Consider the following 19236-nt stretch of genomic DNA (forward strand, 5'->3'; position numbering starts at 1 on the left):
GGCTGGTTAAATGTTCCGAGGGTTTAGTCACCTGGTTTTTTCCGGTTATAGAAAAAAAAATATTTGCAGTCGACAATGGAATATAAATCTATTAGCTTTTACTATGTACATGTTTTATCTATGTTATATCAGTTGTAGCGGAATTGAGCAACAATAGCATCAGCTCTATTTCCTACTGCTCGTCTCATGTCAAGGAAAGACATATCGAAAGTTGCTTTACCTTGAGTAATTGATCTCAATTTGGACAAGTATCCAATCATTTCACGTAATGGAGTCTCAGCAACAATGATCTTCTTGTTTCCTTTATTCAAATGAGTATTGGACTTTGTCATAGTGTAATCTGGTGGTAGATAGATGTTTTCCGCTTCCTCACTTGCCCAATTGGCGTTCTCGTTGCTGTCAATAACATCATCGTCCATGGAAACGATTACTCCTTGGCATCGTTGCGTCAAGTCATGGGAAACTTCGCCCAAGTTTGACGAGTCGACATAAACTTTGGTCGTCATTATTGGTTCAAGAATGGTAAATTCGCTTTCGTTGTTTTCTACTATCCTTCTGACTGCGAGTCTTGAAGCATTTAATAATTCACCTGCATTCGCAGCGACATTACTAACTGGGAAGTTCCACAAATCAACCCTAATCACAGTAGATTGTAATGCAAATCCCAACTTGGGTCCACCCATTTGTAACGCAGTCAAACATCCATTTATAAGCACTTCTTCTAAATCTTCAAACGAAGTTTCACACTTCCATCTATTTTCCTCAATTGCAACTTTCATTGTTTCTGAACAACAATCTTCGGTAAGGATAATAATATTGTTGTCTTCTTCAAAGATAATTGCTCCATCTTCCTCAGTATAATGAGAATCTTGTGCTTTTCCTTCTAATGGACTCATAGTCACACGAACATGAAGAGATCCATCTTCATTCTTGTATTCACCCGTTCTTTGTGAACCAACAAAAGATTCTTTATATGATACAGCCACGTCCCTCATGGTAACCTTGGCTTTCATGTCCTTTACCAATCTTTCCCGAACAATGTCAAGATGTAATTCTCCCATACCACTAAGGATAGTCTGTCCCAATTCTTCATCAAACGACACCTTCAATGATGGATCTTCTCGAACAAGTGTTTCTATGCATTGGTTCATATACGCTTCATCTCCAAATGTATTTGGTTCAACGGCGGAATTGAATAATGGAGGCGGAATATCAATTGGCATAAGTTTCAAATTGGATTCAATTGCAGTGAAGTTTTTCTTGGTGGGACCCAGTGCTACAATAGTATCCCCGGTTTGGAAATCTTTTTCATACCCAATAATCACACCAATGTTCCCTGAGTTAATGAATTTAACCTCTTCGGGTGCTTCACCATTCATAATGGAGAGTCTTCTGATGAGTAATTTCTTCCCGGTTCTGGTGTTTATTATGTTGGTATTAGTACTGAGTCTCCCGCTGTAAACCCTGAAGAAGCACATTGGTCCATGGGTCTTGTGGGTAAGAACTTTAAATGCCAATGCAAGAGTCAAGTTTTTGTTATCCTTCACTGTTAATCCCTTTTCTTTATCCATAAACATTTGCACTTCCGTGTCCTTTTTAGCATTCTTGTTCTTGCCCTTTGCCAACGTAGTAGTATTACAAGTTATATCAGGAATAGAAGTTTCCAATGGAGATGGTAAGTACTTGGTAACGGCATCCATTAATGGTTGCACTCCGATGTTTCTAAATGAAGATCCACAAAGAACTGGTGTTAAGTAGTTGGCAATGGTGGCTTTTCTAATGACCTGGTCCAACAATTGGGATGGAATTTTCAAATAGTCTTCATCGTGCTCCAAGAAGGCATCAATGATTGATTCGTCAAATTCTCCAAGAGTTTCTACCATTGATTCTCTTGACTTACTAAGCATTTCGTAAAGTTCAGGTCTGGTGTCCTTGGAAGATTCAATGTCAACCACGGTGATTTCGTTTCCAAACGAATCAGTGTCATTCCATTGTAAAAGCTTCTTTTGAATCACATCAATCACACCTTTGAATACAATATCATTTTCCTTGGATGTTTCAAAATAAGGAATATTGCACAACACAACTCTGGTTTCTAACTTTGAAATGATTTCCTTGGCAGTTCTACTGAAACCTGCACCAGGACGATCCATTTTGTTTATGTATGCGATCCTTGGTAATTTCAATGCACTTGCTTGCTTCCAGACTTTTTCCGTTTGGGATTCAACTCCGGCAACAGCATCAAGAATTGTAACTACTCCATCAAGTACTCTTAATGATCTAATCACCTCAAATGTGAAATCGGCATGGCCAGGCGTATCTATGATATTAATCTTGTGATGGTTCCACGGGAGGGTGATTGCTGCCAGTTGGATTGTGATTCCTCGTGCTCTTTCCGAAGGTAAATAATCTGTCACTGTATCTCCCTCATCGACGTTCCCTATCCTGTTGGTCTTCCCACTATAGTAGATCATTCGTTCAGTAGTGGTTGTTTTCCCAGCATCAATGTGGGCAATGATACCAATGTTTCTCGTCCTCGGCAAGGGAATTAAGTTGACACCCGTGCCCAGCGAGGCATACCGTACATGCGTATAGCATGATCGTATGGCTCTAGTTAGTGTCTTTATTCTGACACTACTCATTTGTGGTTCAAGTATAGTTGTTGTAAAAAGTAAATGAAAAGTTTCTTCTTTATTGTTTTCATGCACGACCTTTGCATTTCTTAAAATCAGTTGCAAAAACTGAACACCAAATATGTAAAGGTCCGTTGCAACATCGTTTCAATTAGAATAAGCTGGGAGTTATACCGATTATAGCTTTGTCAAGTCAATTCGCTAATGCAAGGCGAGGAAGTGACACATATGTTGCAATCCTGTTTTGTTTGGCATCCACTAAGCACAACTCAAAAAAAGATTGAATTTTCTCGCTTTAAGGAACAACAGATAATCACTTGCCCAAGCTGTTTCTTCGAAAGTTTTCTTAACGTATGACTTATAAACCACCACGCTGTCCAGACCTCAAGAACATGAAATGTAAAAACAAATTGCAAAAATAAAGATCAGGCTTGCTGGGGCAAGCCGGGAATTGAACCCGGGACCTCCCGCATATTAGCACCCTTAGAGAGTAAACCCTCTGCGGATAACCCTAAGCGAGAATCATACCACTAGACCACGTGCCCAGTATATGCTGAAAAAATTTTTTGCTGGTCTTTCATAATCTGATTTTAGATCTGGTTTTTAAAAGTAGTTATTTTTGAAGTTTAATGGTACCAATACTATGCTCTATGGTTCATCAAGATCGCAGTTTCTTTATTTTCCAGTAAGAGTAAAACTGATGGAATATTGTGGCATTTTATTGATTGCACGTGATAAGCACGAGTAAAGATTTGGTGCTACCAATTTCGGGCTTGACATGATTTATTTATATTTTCTCTAATAAGCAATATGAATGAAGATAAAACAAGTGGAGAGTATAAGCTTTGGTGTATTGGGTAGGGTGCGATTGTTTTGGGGCTACATAGTTTATAACCATAACAACTATATGTCTTTATTTGATTTTTTACAAATTTCGCAACAAATTTTCCAAAACAATCTATGATTAGATTATTTGCAATTGACTGCAAAGAATAAAACGTAACACATAACTCAAATAAATGCTCCATTTTACTAGACTATACGTGCTGTCAATAATATAACTTACACCAGCGTGTGCTACTTTAAATGTGATCTGCTCCTATCGCGAAAGTGATCGCAATTGTATCATAGCTAGGATTCATAGCAAAGTAGACAAAAAAATCCGAATGTCTGTATATCTGATTTGTTGTCTAGTTTATTTACTCTATATTAATATGTATGAAGAATTCTTTCAATATCAATAGTGACAGCATTAAGCAGTACATGTTTGCAAATCCTTAGATTGATCGTATATTGTATATCGTATAAAAAAAAAATATAAACAGGTACAAATACGCTTCCACTACCTTGGTGACTCTTGGAAGCGTCGGAACATTAAAGATGAACCACCACAAACTGATACAGAAATCCGTGATTTAGTTCTCCTCTTGATGAAATTGGAGTTAAAAATTCCCCCACACCAAAAATGCGGATATAGCAAAAGGGCTTCAAAAAAAAAAATACGGAAATGGCTTTTAGAGTAGCCGTGTACGAGCTTTGTGTTTCCAAAGAATAAAAAAGTCAACTGTACTATTAATTGATGCCAGTGTAGAGGTTCCATTAACCTCAATGGCATGGTCAACGTACATGCGATGAGTGATAAAAAGTTTACTGAATAAACACTTCCACAAAAAGACGTTAAGCGGAAGTGCGCAAACGATAAATCCGTGTTTATATCCGTGCATACAGCCACACCATTCATTTAGCAACTATCGTTTACTGCAGAACTCGGTAAGAGTACGGCACTGACCCGACACCCATAGATTTCCAACAAATCAGATACATTCCCGCGAGACGGAGAAGAATATATGCATAGGTAGTTGTGTTAATTTAGAATTATCGTGAGCTGCGTGAGGAATCTCGGAACGATCCGAATTTCCGATTGCGCACTGGCAAGCTTTAGAAAAAAAAAAAGAAAATAATAAATAGTAAAAAATTTCTGACTAATATTCATCTTATTTGTAATATAAAGAAAGACTAAATCTCCTTTGTTTCAAACGGTTGTTTATGAGCTGTTCGATATAGCATAATAATTCAAGGTTAGTCATGGAGAGCATAAAGTCAAAGAATTCTGGTGAGTTAGGGTGTACTCCCAGCAAGGTCCAAACCCGAGAAGCTGTCGGTCTTGCGGAGTCGTCCTCCGAAGAGGGTGTTCTTGAACTTGGAAACAAGGAAGAGTTAGTTAATGAGCCAGCTATTGATCCAAACGTCGATGGTGGTTATGCCTGGGTTATCTGTTTTGCTTGTTTTCTTTTTAACTTTAGTACTTGGGGTATGAACTCGGGTTTTGCTATTTATTTTGCTAATTATTTAAATAATGACACTTTCAAAGGTGCAGACAAGATGGATTACAGTTATATTGGAGGTATAGCGTTTGGTGTCGGTCTATTCTTTTCTCCAGTTATAACCATCATTCAAGGTAAGATTGGTGCCCGTGGTTGTCTTATTATTGGGAATTGCCTAGAATTTACCGCCCTTATGTTGGCCAGTTTCTCCAAGCATCTTTGGCAGTTGTACTTGACCCAAGGGTTAATTCAAAGTTTTGGGTTAGCATTCATGTCCGTTCCTGCTACTAGTTTACTCCCTCAGTATTTCAAAAAGAGAAGAGTGCTTGCTGGAAGTTTAGCCACTGCCGGATCTGGTGTTGGTGGGATTGTTTTCAACTTGGGTATGCAGAAAGTTGTCGAGGCAAGAAGTGTGTTTTGGGCATTACGAGTTCAAAGTATCATTGGATTTGTAATGGCGTGGGTTGCCATTGCTCTCACCAGAGACAAGCAAAAGGTTAAGATTCAATTTACTATGTTTGATATAGGTGTTTTGAAAAGCGCTGCCTTCTATTTGTTATCATTCTTTGTTGTCACATGTATGTTTGGATATGTTATTGTGTTGTATACGCTAGCTCAATTTGCCACCAGTTTGGGATACACTGAACAACAAGGTTCGATTGTATCAGCTATGGTTCAAGTTGGTTCTTGTTTTGGAAGACCAATTGTTGGCTTTCTTTGTGACAAGCATGGTCCAGTCACCGTCACTACTTTCTGTTATTACATTGTCGGTATCTTTTGTTTGGCCATGTGGATTCCTGCTAGAAATTTAGCAACCATTATTGTGTTTGCCATTGTGCAAGGGTCCATGATGGGAGCCATTTATGGTATGATGGCACAACTTATAGCCAGACTCTTTGGATTAAAGAAGATGAATGTTGTTTTATCCAATGTTTGGTGTCTTTTAGGGGTTGCTGGTGTATTCTCCCCAGTTATCGGGGTTAAGTTGAAGAGAGGTGGAGGTGGGTTTGTTGATCCAACTCAATATGTCAATTGTTCCATTTTCACCGGTTGTTCGTTCATTGCATGTGCAACTACGTTGTTAATTATCAGAGGGTATATCAAGGCCAGGGATCAAATTTTGCATGAATCTGAAGACCATAAGGATTCTGATTATGGTGATTATACGGGGGTTTCTGTGCCAATAAGAAAGGTTTTCACTCATATTTTCTCGAATGATTTACAGAAGGTATAAATATGTATACAATCAATGCATTTAATAGATTTATAACCACTTGTAGAGACTACATTAGCCATTTTTTGCAACTTTTGCATTTAAAACCATTTGTCAAAAAAAATTATGCGCGATGATGATTTTTAAAATTTTCAAAACAAACAAATTCGGTAACACTGTCAAACATTACACAAGAGCATTGGCAACAGCAGCAAACAACCGACACAACAAGAAGATGGCCGAAGGAAATGGTATTGCGGCCCCAGTTTTCTCGCACGAGTACGAGGATAAAGCTATAGGTGAGCCATCACCTAAAAGAATCAAAACCGAAGATACGTCCGAGGTGGAAATAACGCAGACTATCTCATCTCCAGACGTGAAAACTATAGAGACAGTAAACAATCACAATCAGACAACCCAGGATAACCCAACGGAAGTAAAATTACCTACTGTTTCCAATTCTCAATCTCCAATCGTCCTTCCTATACCGACTCCACAAAACAACAACACATCAATTCCCATAACTGCAACTACTACCACAACAACAACAACAGCACCAGCACCAGCACCAGCACCACCGCCACAACAAAAGGAGTCTGTCATAAATACAAATTCAACCACGACACTACCACCACATCTACCACCACCCATCCCAGTTCCACCACTAGAAATCAAGAAAATAAACCGTTTGGTTTTGCTCTACGATAAGCCCCGATATTACCATACAATCATCCAATTGAAAGAACTACGAGAACTTCCCAACAATTATGTAACTGTGCTTGAAATAGGAACCATCGATAAAGTGCTAAAGGAAACTACCATCTCTTCAGTTAAATTTGATCATTTCCACATGAGCATTGAATACAATGACCAGTTTGAACTGAATTTACGGAAATTCATTGAATTTTTAAAGAACAACCAGAAAATGATTGATGAGGTCGGTGATATTGCATACCATATCCATTTTGAACCAGGAAAGAAGTGGCAGGATTATAAGCCAAGTGAAATTAAAGAATATTATAACTTCTTGGAAGCCTTGAAGGACACAGCTGGTGATAAAGTGGTGCACTGTTCTGTGGTTAATAAGTATGACATGGACACAGTTTACATAACTGAAAAAGCCGAGCTTACAAAACTAGGAAACGAAATTCAAGAGGATATACAATATTGGAAGAACCTCAAGATACTAGATTACGGTGAGAGCAGTATTCGATTTCTCCCTGGTGTAAAACTTCCTGATACGCTAGAAGTGTTGAATATAGGCGGTGGGTATGCATTAGAAACGTTGACTGGATTTAAAATGCCACCTAATTTGCGGGCATTATTGGCAGGGCAAGGTGCAGTACATTCTATTGACAACATAACGTTCCCAACTACACTTGAACGACTTGAAATTGAAGATAACAAAATCTACTTTTTGAATTACGTTGAGTTCCCGGCCCTGCTTAAACATCTTGATGTATCCCAGAACAGAATTGAGAGCTTGAGAGGAGTCAACTTTCCACGGGGATTGCAATCTTTGAATATCGGGTTCAACCCTATTGAGTCTGTAAGGGGAATAAAGTTTCCTGAAACTCTCCGCAAACTTGAAGTGTCCAATATCCCCAACGAATCAATGACGGGTGTCAAATTTCCCGAACTGTTGGAAGTGTTGAATTTACAGTCTTCCATGACAAACACCAGAGGGTTGAAATTGCCGCAACATTTAAAGACATTAATCTTGACTGGGAACGGAGTCAATAGTATAAATCCGTTGAAATTGCCAAACACTATAGAAGTTCTTTACTTGAACCAAAACAACATCAAAACATTAAACAAGGTACAGCTTCCACCAAAACTACGTGAACTATATCTCGGAGATAATCTTATTACTACATTGAAGAATGTTACGTTCCCATCCACACTCGAAGTTCTTGATTTAGAGAATGATCCAGAATCAATTGAAAATGATAAACATATAACCACATTGAAAGATGTTGTACTACCACCAAATCTCAAGATCATGAAACTCGGCTATCATGCTATAAAAGCCATTGAGTCTTATGAGTTCCCCACCAGTTTGAGGTTTCTTAGTTTAGCCTATAATGAACTTAGGCAGATCAAGAATATCAAGTTTGGGAACCATTTGAAAACGTTGGATTTAAGTGGCAACCCCGAGCTTTTAAGTCTTGATAATGTGATTATTCCTGAATCGGTTACAGAATTGAGAATTTCTCCCCAGTTGATTGGCAATTTACCCGCCTATATCATAGAAAGAGCCAACAAGAACCGCTTAATCATTAAGAAATCTGCTACATGATAGAACGTATATAAACACATGCTACCTTATGTATTATTATTAACTATGTTACAAGTGACCTAAATAGAAATAGTCTACTCATCATCTTCTTCATCAGAAGATTCTCTATCTTCAGCTTCTTTTCTTTCCAACAAACGTTCAAGCTCAGCATCTTCAGTAGCAGTAACAGCCTTTGGAGCCATGTTAACCTTACAGACACCACCCTTAGATTCAATTATTTCTGTAACTTTTTCAATGGCAGTTTCCAACAACTTAATACCTTGATTCTTGTCCAATGCTTGGACAGAAATGAAATATAATGGAGCAGCAACTAACTTGGCCTTGACTTGCATTTGTGGAGTGGAAACGGCTTCGGCGGCCTTCAAGGCTTCCTTGATGGCATCTATACCTTCGTAACTAAAACAAGAAACTTCGACATCAGCTCTTATGTTAATGGCCTGAGGAGTTAATCTTCTAGAAATGTATAATTTTAATTCGTTCAAGACTTCTGGGTTTGGAGCTTGAATGTCATCAAAGATGGTTGGGTCAGTAATGGATATTTTGAATGCATCATAAGCATGGCCAAACTTTCTGCTTAATGGCCAGCCAATGGTTTCATACAAGGTTTCCAAGGAGATGTTGAACTTTTCAGCACAGTGTCTTAAGATGGAATGAACGGCCTTGGACTTGTTATATCTTTCATCACACTTGACAATATCTTCAGCAGAGACTCTTCTCTTGGATAAATCAATGTACCCCTTTTCCTTGTCGACTCTCAACACAACAGCGACTTCGTTCTTACCAACACGAATCAACTTTTGGATGGAACGGATACGTCTTCTGGACAATTCTGATAATAACACCATCCCTTCGATATTGTCATACTCTAATAATTTGACATAGGCACCCATTTCGGCAATTTCTTGCACATTGACCATAACAACTTCATCCACTTCGGGATACTTGTTTTCGTAGAATCTACAGTTTGAAGAACTCATCTTAGACTGGTATGTTCTTTGTTCTAGGTGTAGTAAACTTATTGACTCAGTAGGTTCTTAACTGTGTAACAAAAAATTTTTCGTTTTTCTCACATTTGGCAGAGGGATCAAATTGCAGGTTGGGTATAGAAACTGCAAATATCGGATCCCAAACTGCAGGATGCCAAATTGCAGTCTTTTAGTAATCATAATGTTGCTTCGTGCAAGTCATACCAATATTATACGTTTGAGGTGAAGGAGGGACAGAAAGTGCGTGCGTGTGTGTGGGGGAATAAGAGGCCAAGTGGAATATATCTACCTCATATTTGTGACTCAGATCATTTTGGTTTCTTAAATTCCCTTTTTCTGTGCTAGTCTTTCAATTTGTTCAGTTGTTTCAGGTACACTACTACTAACCATTATAGGCAGTTCCATATACCACCAACTTCCATGCATAGCAATCTTAACATAATATACATGCAAGATTTCGTATCTGAAATAGGCTTGAGAAACGCCTACTCTCGTTAGGGCTGTACAAAGGTGAGAATTTCAGACCTGGAAAATTAAGAAGACTGGTTGCAAACAGGATTTGGTTTATCCTCTCCTCCCCCCCTCTCAAAATTAAGTAACTGCAGTAAAGAGTAATGTGCTGACATATTACATTGTTCTAAACTCCAGATGGTCATATACTCTTCGCTATTACTGTACCAAAAGAGAACCCCCGTTTCCGGGCGGATTAACCCCATTAATGTCTAAAACTTAACCCTGAAATTTTCTATGTTCTAGCAAACAATAGCGTAAAACACAAAATAAATCAATGTATATGGCATTTTAGAAAATCCGCACCTCTCCTCTTCCCCCTGAACTTCAACAATATCATAAGAATTACAAAAGGTAGGAATTGTTCCGGAATGTAAGTCTCCAATCCATATCAGTTGAACGCAGTTCATTTTGTACTCCCCTCCTATTGTTTATCGGGTGAGACGCACAAGAACATTATTTTTAGATTGCGGAGGAGTACTGGAACAAAATGCTCTGATTTCTCCGAGAGGGTGACCAAGGGTAACTATAATCGACCTTCCCTTGACATATTATCTTAGCTGAAACGTACTTATGAATGCATCAGATAGATCTATTACGTAATAGCACTAAACAGTAAGATCGGCCTGCGTAGAAAGTTGCTGCGTTTTCTTTTTTCTTCTATCGCGATTCAAGGGAAAGTGGGATCCAGAAAATTTGGTAACCACACACGAGCAGTATCTAACACGTACAAGTAAATACACATTACCACATATCTGAAACAAACACATCAGGAGAACGATATAGGACCCTGATATTCCATAGCCAGGTAGTACCATCCACAAAACAAAACATCAACACCCATTTCTAGACCAAAATCAATTGAAAAAGGAAACTGCCAAGAAACAAAGCCTCTTGTTTGTTGCATCCTCCCCTTAATAATAGAAGAATAGAAATTACAATTTTTTAGTCACAAAACCGAAAAACCCACCGTTTCGCATAGTAAACACTACCTACTGTTGCCTAATTTTGGGATCCAAACCTACTTACGAACATTCCCAGTTATTTCACCCATCACTCCTCATATTGTTCCATTTTTACAATTACCATTGTTCAATTAGCTTTCCACATATCCCGACTTTCCCCTCGTTCTGGGCGGCATTTCTTTCCTTTGTCTACACCACACCACCCCCCCACACACACTCCCTGAAGATCTGTACATAAATCCAATTATAGAAATCTCACATATAAAATGGTACGAAAGAAAACCCAATATCAACTGCTAAATATCGCTCCTGGCCCCGGTGAAACCAACAATCCTACATTCTTTGAATATTTGTTTAGCTCAATACGACATCACAAAGGTATAGTTACCATGGTTATCTTTGCTAACTTGATTACTTTAGTAAGTATACATCTATTATTTCTTAAATACGCAAATGCCTTCCCGCATATTGCTAGAAACCAAGATGAGTTTGGAACAATCAAGAACAACCCTTCCAAAGATCAACAATCCCCATTTTCAGACCAGTCGGGTCTCATTAATTTAATCAATAGTCCTCAAAATAAGGCTATTTACAGCCAAATGAAATACTCCAGTTATGCATTTTACGACAACACTACAAACACAGTAGGAACTATTGAATACGTGCCTTTTAACCAGTATCAACGCCAGCCATATGTTGCCAATGGATATATTGGCAGTAGAATTCCCAACTTGGGCCATGGGTTCACGTATGATCAATTATCGGATGCTCCAGATGCAAATGATGATGATTTACTCAATGGATGGCCATTATTTAATCAGAGATACGCTGGTGCTTTCATTGCTGGGTTCTTTGATATCCAAAAGAATACCTCGGGTACTAATTTCCCGGAATTGTTGGATAACGGGTATGAAAGTGTAATTGCGGCCGTGCCTCAATGGACTACTTTAAAATTATCAACTACAAAAGACAACCAGAACTACACTTTGGATCCATCCTTACCACCGGCACAAATCGGAAGCATTTCCAACTATGTACAAAACTTGTCTCTTAGCAATGGTATTGTAACTACTCAATACACTTGGTTGGATTCCATTGAAGTAAAGTATGAAATTTTGGCTCATAGACATAATATTCATTTAGGTGTGGTCAACTTGGAAGTATACAACCTGGGTAATGAAACTGTTAGATTAGATATAACTGATGAAATTGATTTCAATTCAGCTCAAAGGTCTCAATTGACAGGTGTCAACACCGATGATAAAGGTATTTACGTTACATTCCAACCAAGTGAGATAGATTACGTAAATGGTGCTATTTATTCCACTTTAATAGTTGATAGCCCAATCACACGACAAACTACCAATGGCACTACTGCTCAACAAATTGCTACCATTTATCTTCAGCCCCACGAGAGTTTAAGTGCTAACAAGTTTGTTGGAATTGCCTCATCTGATTTGAACCCTGACCAACTAACCACCACAGATTCAGTTTTGAATATCGCGAAAGAAGTTTCTCAAAAGCACCAAAAGCTCAAACCAGTAGTGAAATCCCATAATGAACAATGGAAAAAGACATTAGGTGAAAACCCATTAGTTACATTCCCTGATGCGCCATTGTTAAATTTGGGATCAAGAGCTTCCATCTACCACTTGATTGCAAATACCAGACCCGATGCCCAAGGAGTTACTGCTGCTCTTGGAGTTGGTGGATTAAGTTCAGATAGTTATGCCGGATTGGTTTTCTGGGATGCAGATTTGTGGATGTCGAATGCATTATTACCATTTGCACCTGATCACGCCAAGAGCATTGTTAATTATAGATTGTATACCCATGCTCAAGCCGTCAAGAACATGCCTGCGGGCTATGAAGGTGCTGTATATCCTTGGACCAGTGCCAGATTTGGAAACTGTACCGGAACTGGACCATGCTTGGACTATGAATACCATATCAATGTTGCTGTTGCCAAGGCTGCTTGGAACTACTACCTTAGTGGAGCAGGTGATGAGGATTACTTGGCTGATGTGGCGTACCCCATTATTAATGATGCAGCTACATTCTTCTCCGGTTATCTTGCTCAGTATAATGAAAGTGTGAATAGATACACTACACATAATCTCACTGATCCTGATGAATATGCCAATCATGTTGATAACGGTGCTTACACTAATGCTGGTATTTCCCTAGTCATGAAATGGGCTATTGCTCTTGGAAACCATTTAGGTAAAGATGTTCCACAAATATTTCAAAATATTGCTGGTAACATGTATATCCCCTCAGCCAACAATTCACAAGAAATCACTTTGGAATATAGTGGTATGAATTCATCCGTAGGTATCAAGCAAGCAGACGTAATTATGATGACATATCCCTTGGACAACGAATTGCTTGATTTGGAACAAGCTTATGAAAACATGGAGTTTTATTCAATGAAACAAGTGAGTTATGGACCAGCCATGACATTCCCAATTTTCTCCATTGTGGCTGCTAATTTGGCACCTACTGGATGTGCATCACAATCATATTTACAAAAGGCAATTCAACCATTCCTTAGAGGACCATTTGCCCAATTCTCAGAACAGAATAATGATAATTTCTTGATTAATGGAGGCACACATCCCGCATTTCCATTTTTGACTGCCCATGGAGGATTTACCCAAGCTGTACTTCAAGGATTGACGGGTATGAGATATGACTACTTTATTCAAAATGGTACTTTGGTTAGAGCATTGAGAGTTGATCCAATTGCATTACCTTGTTTAGGCAGTGGTGTTCAATACGAAGGAATATACTATAACAACCATTCCGTTGCCATGTCTATAAATGAAACCCACTTCACAATTCAAAACCGGGGACCTACTGAAAAATCAGCCGGCAAGTACATTAACATTATTGTCGATGACAGAAATCCAAAGCAGGGACAATACGCCTTGGATGATTACGACGAAATGGTTATCCCACTTTATACCCCTATTGCCAGTTATCCAGACAGTATTTCTGAATGTGGATTAGCCAGTTTCTATAACATCACCGAAGGTGCCTATGGAGACTTACCAATTCTGATTAATGATGGTGATAATACAACCAGATGGCAAGTTAAGAATAACGACACTATCGGTAAGATTCTCGTTGATTTGAAATCATTCAAGAACATTTCCAACATTTTATTCAACTGGAGAGACAAACCACCTCAAACATTGAGACTTTCCGTCTATAATGATAACCAGTTCACCGATGCTACTGATTTCTTCTCCAAGGTTGACTTTGGAAATGGATTATACAATGATTACAAGTACCATAACCCTGATTCCCAGATTGTCAATCAAAGTGATGTGTTCACTGAAGTGTACTCAGCATCGGTTGATATTACTGCTCCGTACGATAGTAACGAATTCAATGAAGTTATGGTTCCTGACAGACTGAATATCACTTCATTGAATTTAAATCTATATAATAGATTCCTATTGATTGAAGTGAACGGTATTCATGATGCTGAACCTGTAGAAGGAGACACTGGTGGTGCCAAACTAGCTGAGGTTACATTTTTCTAATGTGTACAATAGACTTTCTTAATTTCTCTTGTTTTACTATTACGAACTTTTAAAAGACTATGTAAACTGATTTTTATTGTATATAAAAAAAAGAAGATATTAAACATATTATATAACACTGTAGATTTAAAATAACATCTAACCACGATTTCTAAGTTTCAAACTAATACATTGCTTCGGCCATTGTAATAAGACGCTTAAGTCCAATATGCCAGTTTCCAATCTCACCTCCGTAGTTGGTGGCAATCTCCACGCTAAATGCAGTTGCCTTTTCAAATTCTCTGGCTTCCAAAGATGTACTAACTTGTCTTAAGGATTCAATGGCACCAGAGGACAAATCATCATTGTTCAAATGGTCGAATAACATATTAAGTCTTTGTTCCATATCATTACCGTGTCTGGCGTATTTAGCAGGAATGTTAGGTTTGATAGCTACTAATACCTTGTTTAATGATTCATAAATTGGCAAGGAACTTTCAGGAATATGGGAACGATCACCTGGTGCATGCTTAATCTTTTCTGGTTCTACTGGTTCTGGTGCAGCAGCCGGTGCTTGTTGAACAGGCGCGACATTGTTAACTTGAGGTGATGGAGCAACCGGAACAACTGGGGGAGGAGCGGCAATTTGAGGTTGAGGTTGAGGTTGGAGTTGAGGTTGAGGTGGTGGAACAGCAGCAGGTTGAGGATGAAGACTAGGAGGAGGAGCTGCATGTTGTGGTGGAGGTGGTGCAAATTGCTTTTGTGCTTGAGGAGGAGGAGGTGGTGGAGTTGCTACAGGTTGTTGTGGAGGAGGTGGTGGAGGGGCAGCGTATGGGTTATGAGCTGGTTGTGGTTGTGGTTGTTGTTGTTGTGGTGGTGGTACTGCTACCACAGGTTGTTGATTTGGAGGAGGAGGAGCAACAGCAGAAGCATGGCGTGGTGGAGGTGGTACAACAGCAGAAGGTTGGCGTTGAGGAGGTGGAGCAACAGCAGAATGTTGACGTGGTGGAGGTGGGACATTGTTGAAGGCAGGTTGGATAGGTGGAGTATTAGCTCCGAAGTGTGGTTGTGGTGGAGCGGGAATCATACCTCCCATCTTAGGTGGTGGTGCAACACCCGCAGAATGTTGAATTAAAGGAGAAGCCTGTGGAGGTGGCGCATATGGGTTCTTTGGTGGTGGAGCCATAGGAGCAACTGGTGCTGAAGCTAAACGTGTTGGAGCAGGTGGTGCATATGAAATCTTAACTGGGTTAACTTCTCCTGTTGGTGCATATGGATTCTTCTTTGCTGGTGAGGAATTCGATGGTGGTGCACTAAATCCATTTGTAGTAGATGCTGGTGAACCCAATTCAGCTCCAGGTGGAGGAGCATATCTATTTGTCACAACATGAGGTGGTTTAGGTGAGAATGTTGCTGATGGAAGTACCTTTGATGATGCTGATCGACTACCTTTTCGTGGTGGTGGAGCAAGTGATTGAGTGGAAACTGATCTTCTTGCTGTTGGAGCGGATGTTGGTGCAGCAGCTGGTTGATGTGGAGCAGGTTGGACAGGTACTGGAGTTGCAGCAGCAGCGGCACGACCAAGGGCTGCCTTAGGCTTAAATGTATCCGGTAAATCATTCCATCCTTCAGTATCATTCTTAACACCTGTTTTTGGAGGCGGAGGAGGTGGTGCATTAATACCCACTGGGTTACTCAAAGGTGACAAGTGTGCAGCTGGATTAGCAACATGTGGAGCAGGGGGAATGTATGGATTACCAGCTCTTGCATAAGGATTGACATGAGGAACTGCTGAAGCAACACTTGGTTGTCTTGGAGCATACGAAGATGGTTGATTATAAGTTGGTTGGGTGTAAGGTTGAGCTGGTGCTTGATTGTATGCTGAAGTAGTTGGATATCCACTAGACACAGCTGGAGCGTATGATGAAGTTAATCTAGAAGGAGCACCACGGGCACTAGAGACATCAACATTGTTAACAGGAGCAACTCTGGCAGCGGAGACTGTGGTTGATGTTGCCTTTGAAATTCTTTCCTTTTCAGTACCAGCAAATTCGCTAGGTAATATTTGCAAAAACTTGTTAGCCAATTCAAATTCACCACTTCCAGCAACCAAATTTGCAAATTCTAAAACAACCTTGGAAACTGGTTCAACCATAGGGCCAGTGATTTCCCCAGTAGCACCAGTAAGATGTCTGTAGGTGGCAATCTTTTCCACAAAGTTGGTAACTGCTTGAAGACGAGCATCAGATGGAGAAGAAACACCTGAGGTTCCTGATAACAACAATTCCGATTCATATTCTGGCAATTCCTTTAACCAAATATGAGCAATTTGATCCAATGCATTACCGGCCAAGAAACATAAAATAGCTTGATCTCTTTGACTGTCACCAGCGCCTGCATGTAAAATACGATTACCCAATTCAGTCATCTTGTTATTATATTCGTCAGTATCGGAACTAAAGGAAGAAATAGCGACAGCAATTTCCTTCCAGTTCTCAACATCAGCATGAGCAACTAAATCAGTAACATTCTTAGATGAGGCATTGTAAATAATTCTACAAACGTTATCATCTCCTTTACTTGTAAAGTATGCACTTCTCACCTTTTCCTTGGCCTTTTCTGAAGCATCCAAAGCTAAAATCAGGGCTTCCACAAGTCTATCTTGATCCAAACAAGTAGAAATAGCTTCATCAATCTTATTTGCCAAAATCAAACTAATCAACTTCTTGTTACTTTCATTTTCAGTTGCAGAAAAGATTTTAAAGTTCCCGGAAGGAACAAATGTAGAATCCCTCTTGGTCATTGTTGGGCCATTTCCTAAGTGAGCAAAGAAATCATCATCACCATTTTCGGTTTTTAAATCAAGCAAACTTTCTTGAACTGGTGCAACTGGTTGGCTTTCAATTTCATTCTTGAACAAAGATTCTCTTCCAGTTTGGGACAACTTATTCAAGACTTCCCAATCAGCCCTATCGTGAGGATTAACCGCTTCACTAGTCAATTTGGCTTCAATTATCAGAGTGTAATTATCTGCCTTTAAATCATCAAATAATTTAATAGAAGTTTCTTGACCACCAGAAATGAATTTTTCAATAGATACTATTGATTTTCCATCGGGGCCAGTTTTCAAAGTTACTAACTTGGAACCAAACCCGAAAGTTGCCCCACTAGTTTTTTTAAGCCACTGAGGTGCTTGTCTAACTTCAATAACAGGCTGGTGGATATCTACTGTAGATAAGTCATTCCAGAAGTCATCTTCATTGGTATTAACCTTAGCAGCAACTGGAGGAGAAGTATCTTGGATTGATTGAACAATAATTTTCCCGTCAAATGAAGCAGTAGCAAAAATATCAGGTGCAGCAGGAGCAAATCTTGTTTCAAATGCCCAGTTTGAGCTTGTAGGGTATTCACCCAACTTAATTCCCTTGACTGGATTCCACAAAATGGTGGTGTTGTCCTTACCACTAGAAACCAATAATTCTGGATCTTGTTTACACCAATCCAATGACAATACTCCCTTTTTATGTCCTTCTAATATTTGCTCTGGTTCATTGGCATTTCTCAAATCCCAAGTTAATAGTAATGGGCAAGAATCATTATCACTAGCAGTAATTAATTTGGTTGATATGGTTGGATGCCAAGCAACATGAGAAAAGTTTGCCTTTCCATTAGGTCCGGAGTAAGACAAATGTAAAAGTTCCTTTTTATGCTTTAAGTCCCAAATTGAAGTGTAACCACCATTACCTGTACTGGCAAGAATGTTGCTAACGGAATTATTCCAAGCAACACAAGTTACTTCATCCATAGGGCTCATGGCTTGACCAGGAGCAATTGGTTCAGCAAATGTCTTGGTATCCCACACAAAGATTTGACCATGAGATCCACCGCTGACAAGAACATGATTTTGGATCGGATTAAATTGTAATGACTTGACAGCACCAGTATGTTTTTGGGATTTGTAAACTGAAGCCTGTGCAAGATCCTTGGTTTTTATCAAGATATCAGCATCCCAGAATTCAACAAGACCGTTTTCAAAAGCACCGGCTAATAAACCTTGAGGTCTTCCTTCAAATGGCTTTGACCAGGCCAAGGCATAGAATCTGTTTTCAACGGGAGCAGAAAAGATTGGTGATTTTGAATTCGTGGAGGAAAATATGTCCCATAATTCCAAAGTAATTGATGAGCTGAAGTTGATATCGAGGGTGCCTGCAACAGTACCAGTTGCTAACAACGGCAAGTTATCCGGACTCCAAGCAAACGTCGACGTGCGAGCAATCTCATCAATTTTCATTATTAACCTAAGTAAAAGTTGTTATGTATGTATGTATATCAAATCACAAATGTTTCATAGAACCAGGCGGTTGAATGATGTTTAACTTAAGCTAGGAATTTTAGATTAAACAACTGACGATGAATTCAATTGGGTGTGTTTGTACAAACAACAATAAACGTGAAATTTCTCAGTTTCCAATGTTGATTCGGCCAACGAGCCAACGCACCAATTTCTGAGGAGACAACACAACAAAGAAAAAAAAGACACGTGACCTCAATTGTCGACATTATCACGTGAATAAGATGCTACCACATGAAATATCGACATTTACCAATTCTAACATTATACGTAGCGGATATTACGGATTATAATCATAGTGATTAAAACACATAACTGGTTTGTTTCGCACGTTTTAAATAACATCATATCTAATAAACCCTTGTCGTATACTATACGACTCAGTTGTACACAAGCATTCATTCATAAGCGCATCGCCGCATCGT

General features: G+C 39.2%; 6 protein-coding genes across 6 annotated transcripts; 3 read left to right on the forward strand and 3 right to left on the reverse strand. All coding sequences in view use genetic code 12, as the record gives it.

The window, feature by feature from the left end:
* Positions 1–66: 66 nt before the first annotated feature.
* MEF2 (Mef2p) lies at positions 67–2642 on the reverse strand (the record flags this gene model as incomplete). Its single annotated transcript, XM_007372579.1, has 2 exons — positions 67–2535; positions 2581–2642. The coding sequence occupies 2 exons, from the start codon at positions 2640–2642 to the stop codon at positions 129–131; spliced, it is 2469 nt and encodes an 822-aa protein (XP_007372641.1).
* Positions 2643–4617: 1975 nt separating this feature from the next.
* SPAPADRAFT_58435 (uncharacterized protein) lies at positions 4618–6223 on the forward strand (the record flags this gene model as incomplete). The annotated part of the gene is made up of 1 exon (XM_007372580.1): positions 4618–6223. One exon carries the CDS (start codon positions 4719–4721, stop codon positions 6189–6191), a length of 1473 nt encoding a protein of 490 aa, XP_007372642.1.
* Positions 6224–6405: 182 nt separating this feature from the next.
* Positions 6406–8469, forward strand: SPAPADRAFT_130666 (uncharacterized protein; the record flags this gene model as incomplete). The annotated part of the gene is made up of 1 exon (XM_007372581.1): positions 6406–8469. One exon carries the CDS (start codon positions 6406–6408, stop codon positions 8467–8469), a length of 2064 nt encoding a protein of 687 aa, XP_007372643.1.
* Positions 8470–8543: 74 nt separating this feature from the next.
* Positions 8544–9446, reverse strand: SUI2 (translation initiation factor eIF2 subunit alpha; the record flags this gene model as incomplete). The annotated part of the gene is made up of 1 exon (XM_007372582.1): positions 8544–9446. One exon carries the CDS (start codon positions 9444–9446, stop codon positions 8544–8546), a length of 903 nt encoding a protein of 300 aa, XP_007372644.1.
* Positions 9447–11196: 1750 nt separating this feature from the next.
* ATC1 (alpha,alpha-trehalase) lies at positions 11197–14481 on the forward strand (the record flags this gene model as incomplete). The annotated part of the gene is made up of 1 exon (XM_007372583.1): positions 11197–14481. The coding sequence occupies one exon, from the start codon at positions 11197–11199 to the stop codon at positions 14479–14481; it is 3285 nt and encodes a 1094-aa protein (XP_007372645.1).
* Positions 14482–14644: 163 nt separating this feature from the next.
* PGA63 (Pga63p) lies at positions 14645–18751 on the reverse strand (the record flags this gene model as incomplete). Its single annotated transcript, XM_007372584.1, has 1 exon — positions 14645–18751. One exon carries the CDS (start codon positions 18749–18751, stop codon positions 14645–14647), a length of 4107 nt encoding a protein of 1368 aa, XP_007372646.1.
* Positions 18752–19236: the final 485 nt, after the last annotated feature.

The sequence above is a fragment of the Spathaspora passalidarum genome (genome assembly GCF_000223485.1).
Source record: "Spathaspora passalidarum NRRL Y-27907 unplaced genomic scaffold SPAPAscaffold_1, whole genome shotgun sequence".
In the NCBI taxonomy this organism is placed as follows: Eukaryota; Fungi; Ascomycota; class Pichiomycetes; order Serinales; family Debaryomycetaceae; genus Spathaspora; species Spathaspora passalidarum.